At 35.7% G+C, this 13078-nt stretch overlaps 1 protein-coding gene across 4 annotated transcripts in view; it reads right to left on the bottom strand.

Annotated features, from left to right (window-relative positions):
* Positions 1 to 532: 532 nt before the first annotated feature.
* Positions 533 to 13078, bottom strand: part of HIPK3 (homeodomain interacting protein kinase 3) — a 99970-nt gene continuing 87424 nt past the window's right edge. For 2 of the 4 annotated variants that reach the window (XM_034932379.3, XM_008955865.4), the window contains exons 9-17: positions 10123 to 10244; positions 9784 to 9908; positions 9524 to 9685; positions 9309 to 9371; positions 8719 to 9015; positions 8250 to 8390; positions 5712 to 5947; positions 5290 to 5417; positions 533 to 4463 (exon numbers count right to left, since the gene is read on the bottom strand). In XM_034932379.3, coding sequence (XP_034788270.3) covers positions 3987 to 4463; positions 5290 to 5417; positions 5712 to 5947; positions 8250 to 8390; positions 8719 to 9015; positions 9309 to 9371; positions 9524 to 9685; positions 9784 to 9908; positions 10123 to 10244 — 1751 coding nt within the window. In that variant the 3' untranslated portion in view covers positions 533 to 3986. The remainder of the gene's footprint in view (positions 4464 to 5289; positions 5418 to 5711; positions 5948 to 8249; positions 8391 to 8718; positions 9016 to 9308; positions 9372 to 9523; positions 9686 to 9783; positions 9909 to 10122; positions 10245 to 13078) is intronic. The other 2 variants (XM_034932381.3, XM_003830394.5) reach the window with 1 other exon arrangement.

Genomic DNA, 13078 nt, shown 5'->3' with positions numbered 1-13078 from the left:
GGTACCTTGAAAGTTAGATCCTTGAATTATGAGGTGTTGGTATTTTAGGACGTAAGTTGGCCTACTACAATCACATTCTTTCGAAGTCATATGTTTTAAGTATTAAAGATACATGTGAATTCCCTATTCATCCACACATATTGAACAGAAATTATTTCTCTCAAAAAATATTTGCGGAAACTTAATATTGAAGGAAAATGGGACAGGGTCATCTTATGGTTGCAGGTAGACCGGGCACACAGCCTCAGACTTCGGTTTTAAAAGAACTGATAGAAAGTAGATTAGTTATGGTTTGATATCCTGGTGTGTATCTCAGATTCCAACTCATTGACAATGTGACTTTGTGCAAGTTCCCTAAACATTCTGCAGCTATGCCCTCATTTGTGTAACAAAGATAATAATACCTATCTCACAAGGTGGCTTTGAGAGTTAAATAAGATGATGTAAGTTATTAATAGATACTCAATATTGTTAACCTCTCCCTTCCCTACCCCGTAAGGAGTATTGGGGTGGAAAAAAAGTAAACAAGCTGTTTGCTGCAATATATATATTTTAATTCAAAGTGAATCGACAGTAATACACCATAAATTCTTATTTTGACACTCACCAAAATAGTCACCTGGAAAACCCGCTTTTTGTGACAAAGTACAGAAGGCTTGGTCACATTTAAATCACTGAGAACTAGAGAGAAATACTATCGCAAACCGTAATAGACATTACAACCATAAAATTTTCCCAGTCCTTATTGTAATATTGCACAGTGCAATTGCTACATGGCAAACTAGTGTAGCATAGGAGTAAAAGCAAAAACAAATAAACCAAAGAAAGAAAGCCACAAGTCTAAAATTGTTAAACAATTAACAGTTCAAACTTAGTAATCAAATCTGTATCACTGGATTCATTAAAACAAATCTTCCTACACCTTGCAGTGTATGATTTAACTTTTACTTAACACAGTCCAAGTTTAAAATTAGCAGATTTTAAAAATGAAAATGTTTTGCTAATACAGTAACATATTTAATTAAACACCCTGGAGGAAAAAAAAAACAACTAAATATCAGGATATTTGATTTAAAAAACATTTTGCAAATTAAAATAGTATGCAAATATGCAACTAGGAAATCATGCAGTGTTTTATTTAAGAAAGCATTAAAACCGAAGAAAACTGGTCAAAATGGTTTTTAAAAGGTATAAATCCAGATTACTTTGTCAATATGCTAAATTAAGAATTTAGCAGAATTTTGAAATTTATTTTAAAATACATTAAAATGCCCATGATTGCAATTAAAGAGCAGTGTAGTTAACTGGGATATACCTTTATCAAACATTAATACTGTATTATGAAAATGTTGAAGTTTACCATTTATGTCAATTTAACAAGACTGCTTTAAGTCTTGGAAATTAAAGACAAAAAATACAACATTTCAGGGTAGTAAACATGGCCCTAAACAAAAAAGAAAACTGTCAGTTTTGTACCTGTTGTGATACAATCAATCCTTTGCACTTGGTGTTTCTGAAACAATGTGTTGCCAGCATTGATTCTTTCCTAAGAAGTAAGCAGATCCTAATAATCTGCTGGAACATATAAATAAAATTAGAAGGCGGTGGAGGGCAGCAAATTTACTTAAATATTGACCCCATAAATGTGTCATCTGTAAATAATCTTTTAAATTAATCTTAGGCTACTCCTTTTTAAACATTTAATTATATATATATATATATTTCTATTTGTATAAAATGCATAGAATTAATTACTAAAAACACTGAAACTTGTGGGGAAAATTAAGTCCTTCATTTTCAGTGTGACTAAAAATGTACTGCTGGTTTTTACTTTATGATCTAATACTGTAATTTTTAAAATCAATTTCAGGCACATTTATTTCATTGATGATTATTAAATAAAACACTGCTTGTGTTAATGGAGTGAAGAAAACTTATCCATTATTAGCTTATTGTGAACGCTGTACTAGAGCTGTACTAGTGGTATACAATTCATTTATCAAAGAAACGCTGTAAATCCAAAACATCTAGAGTTTTACACTCAAATGCTTTGTACTGTTTATTCCAGTAAATGCTGTAAGATTATATTCCAGATTTTTAAGGAAAAAAGTTAAGTCAAGCCTGCAAGATACAGCTTTCTCAAGTGTCTACAATGCCAGTATGAAAATAAAAAATTAAGTTACACTGATACATCCAAGTTTTAATATGCAGTGATGAGCACAAACATTAATAGAGATAAAATACTGATGCAAATAACACACCCCAAAGTAACAAATGTAATTATTTTCCACCATTTACAATACAGTAGTTACAATGACACTCCAAACAGAAAAGCAAAGTAAAAAATCAAAACCCCAATTTCTATTCATGTAATTAGACTTATACAGAAATTAGAAGGCTAAATAACAACTAGTTAATCACCTAATTTCACAGCTATCTGAAGTGGCAATCGTTATATAGCAGCTTATCTATGATACATTCAAGATAAATGATACAATTTATTACTTGCCTGTAAGCTAAAACACAGCCTCAATTTAATACCTTTCCTTAAATTCCACCTTTACACTACAATATACTTGAGGTCTATGCAAAAAGTAGCTACCTTTATATAGGAAATGGATGATTAAGTCTTTGGTGCTGTAAAAGCAACTTCATTTAAACAGACATAACCACTACCATCACCACCACCCAAAAAAGAAAAAAATGTCGGGGAAGGGGGGAACTCAACACACTTCCTAGAAAGAAAAAAAAGCATGTAATTTCTGTCCCTGACGGAATGTATTAAATAAGCAAACATCACCAACAAGCAAAACAAGTACTGCAATGTAAAAATACTTAAAAAAAAAAAAACCCTCTCACATGCATAAATCAAAAATTGCACACAAAGAACTCACATCTTTTCAAGCTTCAATAGTAAAAGTTCTGCTACTATTTATTAAATACTGCATGGTTTGCCCAAGCTAAGATAAAACCACATCATGAATCAATGAGCATTTTGCATTTTATTATCTACCCAAAGTCATGCCTACTGTACCTCTAAACATTTTATTAAGTCCAATTATACAGCAAACACTCTCAAAATAAACTTAGATTGTATTGCAGTTTCACTTAACAGTATATAAAATGCTGTGCTGTGACAGTTATCAACTATCCATTAGATACTGAATCAATTTTTCTTAAGCACTACTAACTGCTTGCTTTTCTTGAAGCTAGATCATTCTGAAAAATCAGACAGCAGAATTCAGCTATAGCAAACATGCTGCCCTCTTAATAAGGAAAAAAACAGCTACTACCTGAAATCATACCACACAAAACCAAAAATGAACATTACGCTATCAAAAGGAAACTAAATAGTAGGTCTGAATTTTAAGTGCTGCAGTCCTCAACATTTATATATAGGTAATAACATTAACAACCTCAAATATTTAAGGCACTATGTGTAGGAACGGTTTACAATGCAGCTGAGATTATTAGAACAACATTTAAGAGCAAAGTCTAGGCAACATTTTGCCCATGCAAAAGACACATGCAAATGTAAAGAACAATAGCTCAATTTCTTAGGTAAGTGACCCAACATTTATACACTAAGACACGGATAATACAATTCACTTGTATGCTGTAATTCTGACATATGTGCATCTGTTGCTCTAAGTCTGTACACAGAATGGCTTCCCAAATGTAGACGTGTCTTGCACTAGTTAGAAGGCAATTTATAAAAAATAGCAGGAGCAAAACTGGACTTCTGCTCCCATAAGTCACCTGTCTAGAGTTACTACATAAGAAGATAACATGACCAAAGACAAGTTATACCAAATGTGCAAAACACATCAAAAGTGAGTTTTTAAAGCTCAAAGTTGTTTAAATTGCACCCAAGTCTACATGATTCAAAAATAATTTTCTTGTGCCATGGCTAATATTTATTAAATACCATGTTTTTATTTTTAATCAAATGTTTGTATCATTGAGCTTCCCCAATATACTGTTTTTCACATATATGGATACTGGCTGAGTTTTGTTGGACTCAGTGGAAATCCAGTATATGCAGGTGATGCTGCAATGTAAGAATGTGGTGGGAAGATTGGTTTGTACTGAGTCTGATGAATGGTTGGGGACGGTAACAGACGGGGATTTAAGCCCACTGGGACTTGGTGAACTATGCCACTGGGATGGGAGATATTATAAGTTGGATGCTGTAACATAGGTCTTGAGGTACACGGAGAGGCTAACAGGTGGGCCACTGGTGCAGCACTACTGAGGGTGGCTGATGATGGGTATGGAAGTAGAGTAGGCTGTCCTCCGAGGTGTGTATTTCCAGCCAGGTGGGCATGCACTGCTGTGTGATTGGGACTTCCATGAGAAAGAGTGAATGGATTACTGGTAACACTAGTAGGAATATAAGCTTGCTGTCTTCTGTGCCCAAAGTTTCCATTCCACTCTTGATGCCCAGATCCAAAGTGCTGAACCTATCCACAAAGAAAAAAAAAAAATGACTGAATAACATACCTTAAAAGATAAAAGGAAAGAAAGAAAGGGAAATTACAATATACCCTCTGTGATTGATAACTCATAGTGGATCTCTCAGAACTAACTTATACTAAGAATAACTAGAGGAGAGAAAAATATCAATTCCATATATATTAGTATTAACATTTTAGTATTTATTACTACATATTATTATAATATAAACACCGCTATTACTGCTGCTAGTACTACCTATTACTATCCCCATCACTACTAACAGCTACCATTTGTGGAGCACTTCTTATATGTAAAGCTAACATTTACATACACAATGTTATTTACTTCTAAAACAACCCATGATATAATTACGATTCCCATTAATTGTGCTCCAAATCAGATTTGTTGAAAAGACCTGGCCAAGGTAATATATATATATAGTACATGGCAAAACCAAGATTTGAATCCCCATCCAACTCCAGTATCTGTGATCTTTTCTTTTCCCAACTGAAACACAACTGCCAAATATAGCGTTGAATAAGATGGAAAGTATTCAGGAAGGTTAATGATGTTCTGAGATAACAGACACACTCTGTTAATATTATGTAAGAGAACCTAAGGACTTAATCTTTCTGAAAAAGGCTACAAGTTCTATGGATAATTTGCTTAATTATCCTATTATTAAGCCAGTTACTCTTTAGCCACTTGGGATAATGAGAAGGGAAAAATTCATTAACACTACATACAGTTTCAGAAGCTTTCTCCTCCACGTGAAAAACAACTGCTAAATTTGAATCCCACAGACTCCTACATATCCACAAATGAACATACCTGACTGAAGTTCAAATGCTGCTGCTGGAATGCTGATGTCAATTTTTGCTGACGAGTACCCACTGCAGAAGGCTGGTTTAATCTTCCAGGGGCAGATCGTCCTTTTATTAATGGCTGGCATATAGAATCTGGCGACGAATAAAATATTAAAGAGTTTATGCTTTTTCCTTTTCAAATAAAAAATTAGCAAAGTCTTTAGATATTTTACACAATAGTGATTTGAGAGCCTTAAAATTAAATAAAATCAAAGGAGAGGTCATGGTTTCCAAGCACTGGATAATACTAGAAGATTTCCTCTGTACAATACATAAGGCAGGGTCAAGTCAAAATTCAGAGATGACTTTGGCAACTGCATTCTCAGATTTTCCTAAATTAAGACCGTATTTAAAGGACAACTAGAGAAATGGGAGGACTCAACTTACCTGTGTTTGCCATACGCTCATCGGCATTTAAGCCATTTTCTAGTTCCACTGGTGGCACCACAACAGAACAGACAGCTGGCTTGGTTTCTGTGTCAGCAGAGGATACCAATTCTGTGTTTTCATGAGTGTCCTCCACAAAAGTGCTCTCTGCAAATGGACTGTCATGCCCGGAAGAGTCAGATGTCGGAGAGCCATCCACCGTATCACAACTACTTTCTTGCTCTTCATCTGACATACTACAAAAAGAAAGCATTTTTTATGAGTGATATTTTTTTTCCAACATTAAATCTAATGTTAAGTAATATTCAGGCTCCAGTGAACTGATGAGAACATTATTCAGTTATTTTATATATAATTACACCTTTTTCCTTGTCCAATAGCACTTTTTCATAAAATTTCTAGACCCTTAAATTAATTCTCTGTTCCAACTGCTAAACCTAATTCTGTTCCATTTCAGGAACATCATTTTGGCATTTTTTTTTCCCTTCCCATTTGATCCTTAGTAGCAGCTCATAAAATTCCTCTTTATAAATTCCAGATAATTTCATCAAGACATAACAAAAGAGGCACTGCTCTGGATAATTTAAATGAAATATACAAACATATATGCATGTGACTTGGATATTTCAAATTAAATTCTAACATCAGGATATGTGCCTCTGCTGGTAATTTGGGTCCTTGTACCTAACCAGGTATCTGAAAGGTATCCCCACACCTCTGAAGGCCTAGACAGAGCCCCATATTTCTCATCTCTTCCTGACACTCTTGGGCCCTGACAATCTCTCTCTCCTTGGGATTTCTACAGCATTTATTGTCTGTTTCAACCACTCATTCCATACTTACTTACAAATTTGAAGCATCTCTTTTTATACATATTTTTATTTATATATCTTATACGTATATTTGTTTATATATATTTTACATGTGAATGTATAGTTATGTACATTATCAATTTTCAAACCATATTATAAGCAACTTTTAAGAAGATACATTAAAATTTCCTTATATTTTCCATAGAGCTTTGGCTATAAGTATGCAATATCATATTTCCTAAGGAAAAAGATGTGTAAAACTAAAACTTAAAATTTTTCAAATGTTTACTGCCACTAAAATAAGACTTTATTTCTTTCTTTCCTTCCCCACCTTCCTTCCTTTCTAAGAGATAGGGTCCTACTCTGTTGCCCAGGCTATAGTGCAGTGGTGTGATCATAGCTCACTGCAGCCTCAAATTACAGGGCTCAAATAATCCTCCTGCCTCAGCCTCCTGAGTAGCTAGCACTAAGGCATGCGCCACCACATCCTGCTTTTTTTTTTTAATTTTTGGTAGAGGTGGGGTCTCACTATGTTGTCCAGGCTAGTCTCGAACTCTTGGCCTCAAGTGATCCTCCTGCCTTGGCCTCCCAAAGTGCTGGGATTACAAGTGTTGGCCACTGTGCCTAGACTGTGGCTTATCTCTCAATGCATTAGTAAATCATTCTGCTTAGGACAAGCTTACTATCTTAGCAGTGGTACATGTCGCTGGCCAAAGGATGGGTAAGCCAGGTTAATATGGATAAAACCATGCAAATCAGTCACCAATGGGAGAAAAAAATCATAGTGGATGTCCTGTAGACAGTGGGCCAGTGAGTACTTCATTATGCAAAACATTCCTTTTTAATTTTGCTAAAGTATATGTTTTTATTCCAAATTTAAGTTACAATAGTAGTCTGTGGGGCTGAAATTAAGAATGTGGCTTTTTTATCCTTTCAAAAATAGATTATTTGGCTGGATGTGGTGGCTCACGCCTGTAATCCTAGCATTTTGGGAGGCTGAGGCAGGCAGATCACCTGAGGTAAGGAGTTCAAGACCAGCATGTCCTGGTGAAACCCCATCTCTACTAAAAATACAAAAAATTAGCCAGGTGTGGTGGCAGGTTCCTGTAGTCCCAGCTACATGGGAGGCTGAGGCAGGAGACTCACTTGAACCTGGGGAGGCGGAGGCTGCGGTGAGCCAAGATCACACCATTGCACTCCAGCCTAGGTGACAGAGCCACACTTCATCTCCTCCCACCCGCCCCCCAGCAAAAAAAGATTATTTAGTTAGGTATGGTGGCTCACGCCTGTAATCCCAGCACTTTGGGAGGCCAAGGTGGGAGCACTGGTTGAGCCCAGGAGTTCAAGACCAGCCTGTGCAACAGGGCAAGATCCCATCTCTACAAAAAAACTTAAAAATTAGCCGGGCATCGCTGTGCGCACCTGTGGTCCCAGCTACTCAAGAGGCTAAGGCAAGAGGATTGCTTGAGCCTGGGAGGCAGAGGTTGCTGTGAGCCGAGATCATGCCACTGCATTCCAGCCTGGGCAACAAAGCAAGACCCTGTCTCAAAAACAAACAAACAAACAAACAAACCTGTGTTTATAAAAACTGATCTAGTTCAAAAATTGTGTTCAAGATAGAAGTCACTGTGGTAAACTGGCAGGTACTTATTAAACAACAGAAAGAAATCGTAGGCTTTTTAGTCGACTTACTATTTATTACACACTACTATTGAGATTCTTTTACCTATTCGGTCTCTTGCAGGGGGATGGGCTGGACTGCCCTGAGGAGCTGGTACTCAGAGTACTATCAGGACTACTTAATGAACACATCCGATCAATATTCAAAGTGCTCTGGCAAGCTTCACAATCTAGACTACCTTTACATCTAGTGGAAGAGAAAAGGGGAAAACATGAGTCAAATACAAGAAGATACTCTCCAAATAGCCAAAATTTATATTCTTTAATTAAGGATATGAAACTGTTAAGAATGACCTACATGGACAAAAAGTTAAAGCTTACAGATACAGGGAAAATGCTATAATAATCGTGCTAAATGCTATTTAGAAAGTTCCCTGTCTAGAACTGGGTTATCTAATTTAAAGGTTTTACTCCAGAGTACATTGACAAACAAGAAATAAGTCACAGAAAGTTGTTTTTCGGCACACCAAAGGATGCCATCTATATCCTTTGAGGATGCAGCGTTTGGCACTTACTCTCTGAGTGAATGTCTCTGGGAAGTCTCTTCCTCATCAGTGTCACTGCTGATAGTGATGACACTCACTGCAGGACTCGGGGAGTCCGCAATAATGATGGTTTGCCGCTGTTTGTCTGAAACTGATGAATCAGAGTCCTGTCTGATAGATGTTTCACAGCAATTTCTTGCCTCTCCTTCTGAGTTCTGATTGTCCTGTGTTTCTATACAACTTACTTCCTCGACATCTTTCCCATTAATTATCTTTGGAGAAATAAATGCTGAATGTGGGATATTGGTATTCTGTAATGAATTACTCCTGCAACCAAAGGAATAATTTATAATTTCTATAATCAAAATATGTATAATCAATTGTCTAAGGTATCTTGTTAAACCAAAAAATGAGAACCTTCACTTGTTCGAGTTCATGAATATAACACACTAACAGATCTTGAGTTTTTGTGAAATATAAAATAGCTCTAGAAATATCCATGTAGACTGCATTTACATACATTTAAATAGTCGCTTTTTGGTAAATGTGCTATCTGAATGTCCACAATTGCTACATTACAGGTAGATAATAAATCAAAAGGGCAATAAAGACAATCTTACCAACTGAAAGCATTTATTTCCTCTCTTCCTGGCTCCCATTCCATTAGTTTTACCAAAATACCTCTGAGAAATTGAGAAGGGAGCTGGCTTAGTGTTTGTAACAAAGCTATAAAAGAGGTCATTTTGAATACAACAGAGTGACCCTTTAGAGTACATGCAAAATTCATTTTAAAGATTCTCAAAACGCAGAGGAAAGCTAAAGCACCAATACCAACCTGTTCTGGCACTGTTTATTTTTCTTGGTACTGGCAGGCTGAGGCCAGACAACATGTGCAATCCCCACACTAACTGGCTGAGGGGCAGATAAAGTTATCTGATTGGTCAGAAGAGGCTGCGGCATCACTGAGTTATAATGATTGCTGCATGAAATCATCTTCCTAGGGAGAAGTTCAGAACAATGTTTTTAATCAAGATCTTTCTTTAATCAAGATCTAGTCTGCAAACTATTCACAAAGTACTTTTGTTTTCAGCTTACCCCCAGTCTCCAAGCCTGTGTGAACCAGCCACACTCTCAGAAGTTAGTGTAGTAGTAGCAGGAGCCAGGGGTGTCACCTGTTGCCAGGCAGGCACCAGCATCTGCTGTGTTCTACCAGACCACGTCTGCTTGCAGCAAAGCAAAACAATAGAAAATAACAAGTTATAAGTAATTGAACTTTACCATATCTTAAACTCAAAACTATCTAAAAGTAACAGCTAACAATTATAAACATTAAAGTCCATAACCTACAAAATGGATTAAATCCCTATCCAGGTCATTTTCATTATTTCCCAAAAGCACAAGCTGATATATGGCAAAGAATGAATTATTACCAACCTGAGAAAGAACTCCTGGTCGGATCTGTAGTGGCTGCACAGCTGGGGCCTGAGTTACAAGTGGAACTGTATTATCTACCCTTATTGAATAACTGGTGGGTTTACCATGTGTTGCAGGAATACCTGTGAAACAGAATAGTTATCAAATAAAAGAAAAAATCTTCCTCTTATTTAACTTATACAATTATTTTAAATGTCAAGAATTGCTTAGATTCTGACAGATTTTTTTTTTTTTTTTTTTTTTTTTGAGACAGGGTCTCGCTCTGTTGCCCAGACTGGAGCACAGTGGCATGATCCATACTGTGGCCTCAACCTCCTGGACTCAAGTGGATCCTCCCACCTCAACCTCTTGAGCAGCTGGGACCACAGGCATATACCATGCCCAGCTAATCTCTTTAATTTTTGGTAGAGACAGGGTCTATGTTGCCCAGGCTGGTCTTGCACTCCTGGGCTCAAGAGATCCTCCTACCTCGGCCTCCCAAATTTCTGGTATCACAGGCATGAGCCACCACACCCAGCCCTGATTGTGGAGTTATGATACCATACTCTGCATAAAATTTTCATAACACTAACAGAGCAATCTAGTAGCAAAATGAGGTACTTCTTGTCTACTTTGTGATACACATCATTCCAAAAATTATCATAAAGCTTCCCTTTCTATTTCAAAATGCATACTACAAAGTTGAACGATTTAATTTTCTTGAAACTTCTCATCTCCGAAGTTTGCTATTGAAGCTTTATTTTCCTTTTTAAATAGTTCAGTCACCATGATAAAGAACATGGAAAGAAGAATCTGGCTTAGTATGCTGACAACCTAGCAGGTGAAGGTTCTTCTTTTCATACAAACTTTTAGCTATGCTTAGTTATCTTCTTCTTTAAAACTGTGATAGAATCTTATGCTCCTGTCACCAAAACAGAAATACATCATAACTTCATAATTTAATGGACATAATGGTTCACATAATGGATGAAAATTCCGGGATGGCACACTCATTTCAACCTCCAAGGGAAAGGCAAAACTAACCTATTTACCAATTTGATGATAAAACTAAGGTTTCCGCAATGTGGCTTAATTGACTAGTATTCTTAGCAGAGAGCTGGAACTCCAGAACAAACATGCTACCATTTTGCTTGCCCACTAGGAAAATTAGAAAGCAGGATTACCAGACATGTTAATCCTGTTAATGTTACTATAATGTTAATATAGCTGTTTGATTCACTGCAAAGCACCTTGCAAATATTAAGTCTTATAATATTGAACTCTGAGAGAGCAAAGTAGTATCACATTCCAACTTAAAGTTTTGACAAGATTTTAGGGACATCCCCGAAGATCAGAAAGTACATTAATGAAAATCATTTCAGCACTTCATAATTCCAGTTTATTGCAGCAGTTACTTTCAACATGGGCTTGCAAATTATTTAAATATAATATAATCAATTTGGGGATAAATGTGATGTTGAGTGTTTCTCTTCAGGCATAAGAGAAAAATACTACAATTGTTTTCTTTCTCTATTGTAAAACAACCTCAAATTTTCTATTTCACAGATGTAAGTGTTAATCCTAAAGAGAATGTCCATTTCAGCTTGTTTATTTTCTTCACTGAGACTGTTACCTTACTACCATACCAGGGTATTCTACTCTCTGTGCTCCACCTAAAGAGCCAGGTATGAGTCAAGTTTAATAAAAATCTTCTTACTCCTGCTAAAAAGCCTGTCTTGATCATCCAATTCTCCAAGACATGGAATATAAGCACACCCAGGCAGTGTAGATATATTGCAATATATAGACAATCTCTTCAAGAAAAAAAAAAATCTCTTCACTTTGACAAGGATGAACAGAGAGAGCAAATTTCCAAATCTGAACAAAAATCTCATTGTCTGTAAATTCTCTCCACAAGCAATGCCTTAAGATGAGAAGAATTCTCCTATATACCCTCTCCACAGGAGATCTAATTTTTGATCAGATTCAACAGTGGGATAAGATCTTAATTTTTGTATAATTAGTTATTAGGTTAGCTGAAACTTTATCTTTGATTATATTTGCTTTAATACTTGGAAGACAAGGCATAAAAAGCTTATGAATATTATTTTAGTATAACAGAAGAGAATTTTGCTGGAATATATTTTACTCTAATATAGTAGTTGTCATCTAGAGGGGATGAATACCTAACTTTTCAGGTCACTAAATAATTTTAAAAGCTTGTTTAATATATAAAACACTCAGATGTTAAATAAAAGCTTAGCTGATTTTTAAAAATAAACTGACTTTTTAAAATAAGCACAGTCTTATGGATATAGTATTTATATACCTATACCTACATATTATAATATCTAAAATATATTAAATGCATTAAACATGATAGCTCCAAAGTAAAATTTTTAAGTCAAAGGGATAAAGTTTATTTTAAAATACAAACCACAATGGTACCATAATTACTATCTCAAATAGCTGCCCAATAATTATTTTAAAATGTTTCTTGTAAATGGATTGACACATTCTGAAGGGAACGGGTAAATGAAGGGGAGGGGCAAGAAGCCCAACGCTGAAATTTTCTACATTACAATTTCTATATAACATCTACCCGTTAGATACTAAGACTGTAGAGGGAGTGCTTTCATTTCTAAGGCAGACACTCTACTAAGAAGAGAAACAACATACTTACAGAGCCTGCCTGGCCTGTTGCTGCAACTGCACCTGTTATAAAAGCTAAAACATATTGTGCTTCTTCTCACTAGTAATTCTAATTCAAAAGTGCTGTTCATGACATTTAGTGGGTTAATGAGTCTGTGACAGTAATTCTTTTCCTTCGATTATCCCATATTATAAACCACTGATATAGTTGTTACTTTATGTACAGAAAGGTTTCTAACTTTTCATCAATTATAAGCCATATAAAAAGATAAAAGATTTTTCTAACCTCATTGAAATGTTTTAAGAATTATGCTCAATGCTGTTT

Source organism: Pan paniscus, chromosome 9 (assembly GCF_029289425.2).
Source record: "Pan paniscus chromosome 9, NHGRI_mPanPan1-v2.0_pri, whole genome shotgun sequence".
Lineage (NCBI taxonomy): Eukaryota > Metazoa > Chordata > Mammalia > Primates > Hominidae > Pan > Pan paniscus.
Note: the sequence above shows the minus strand (reverse complement) of the source record. Positions and strands in the feature narration are given on the sequence as shown.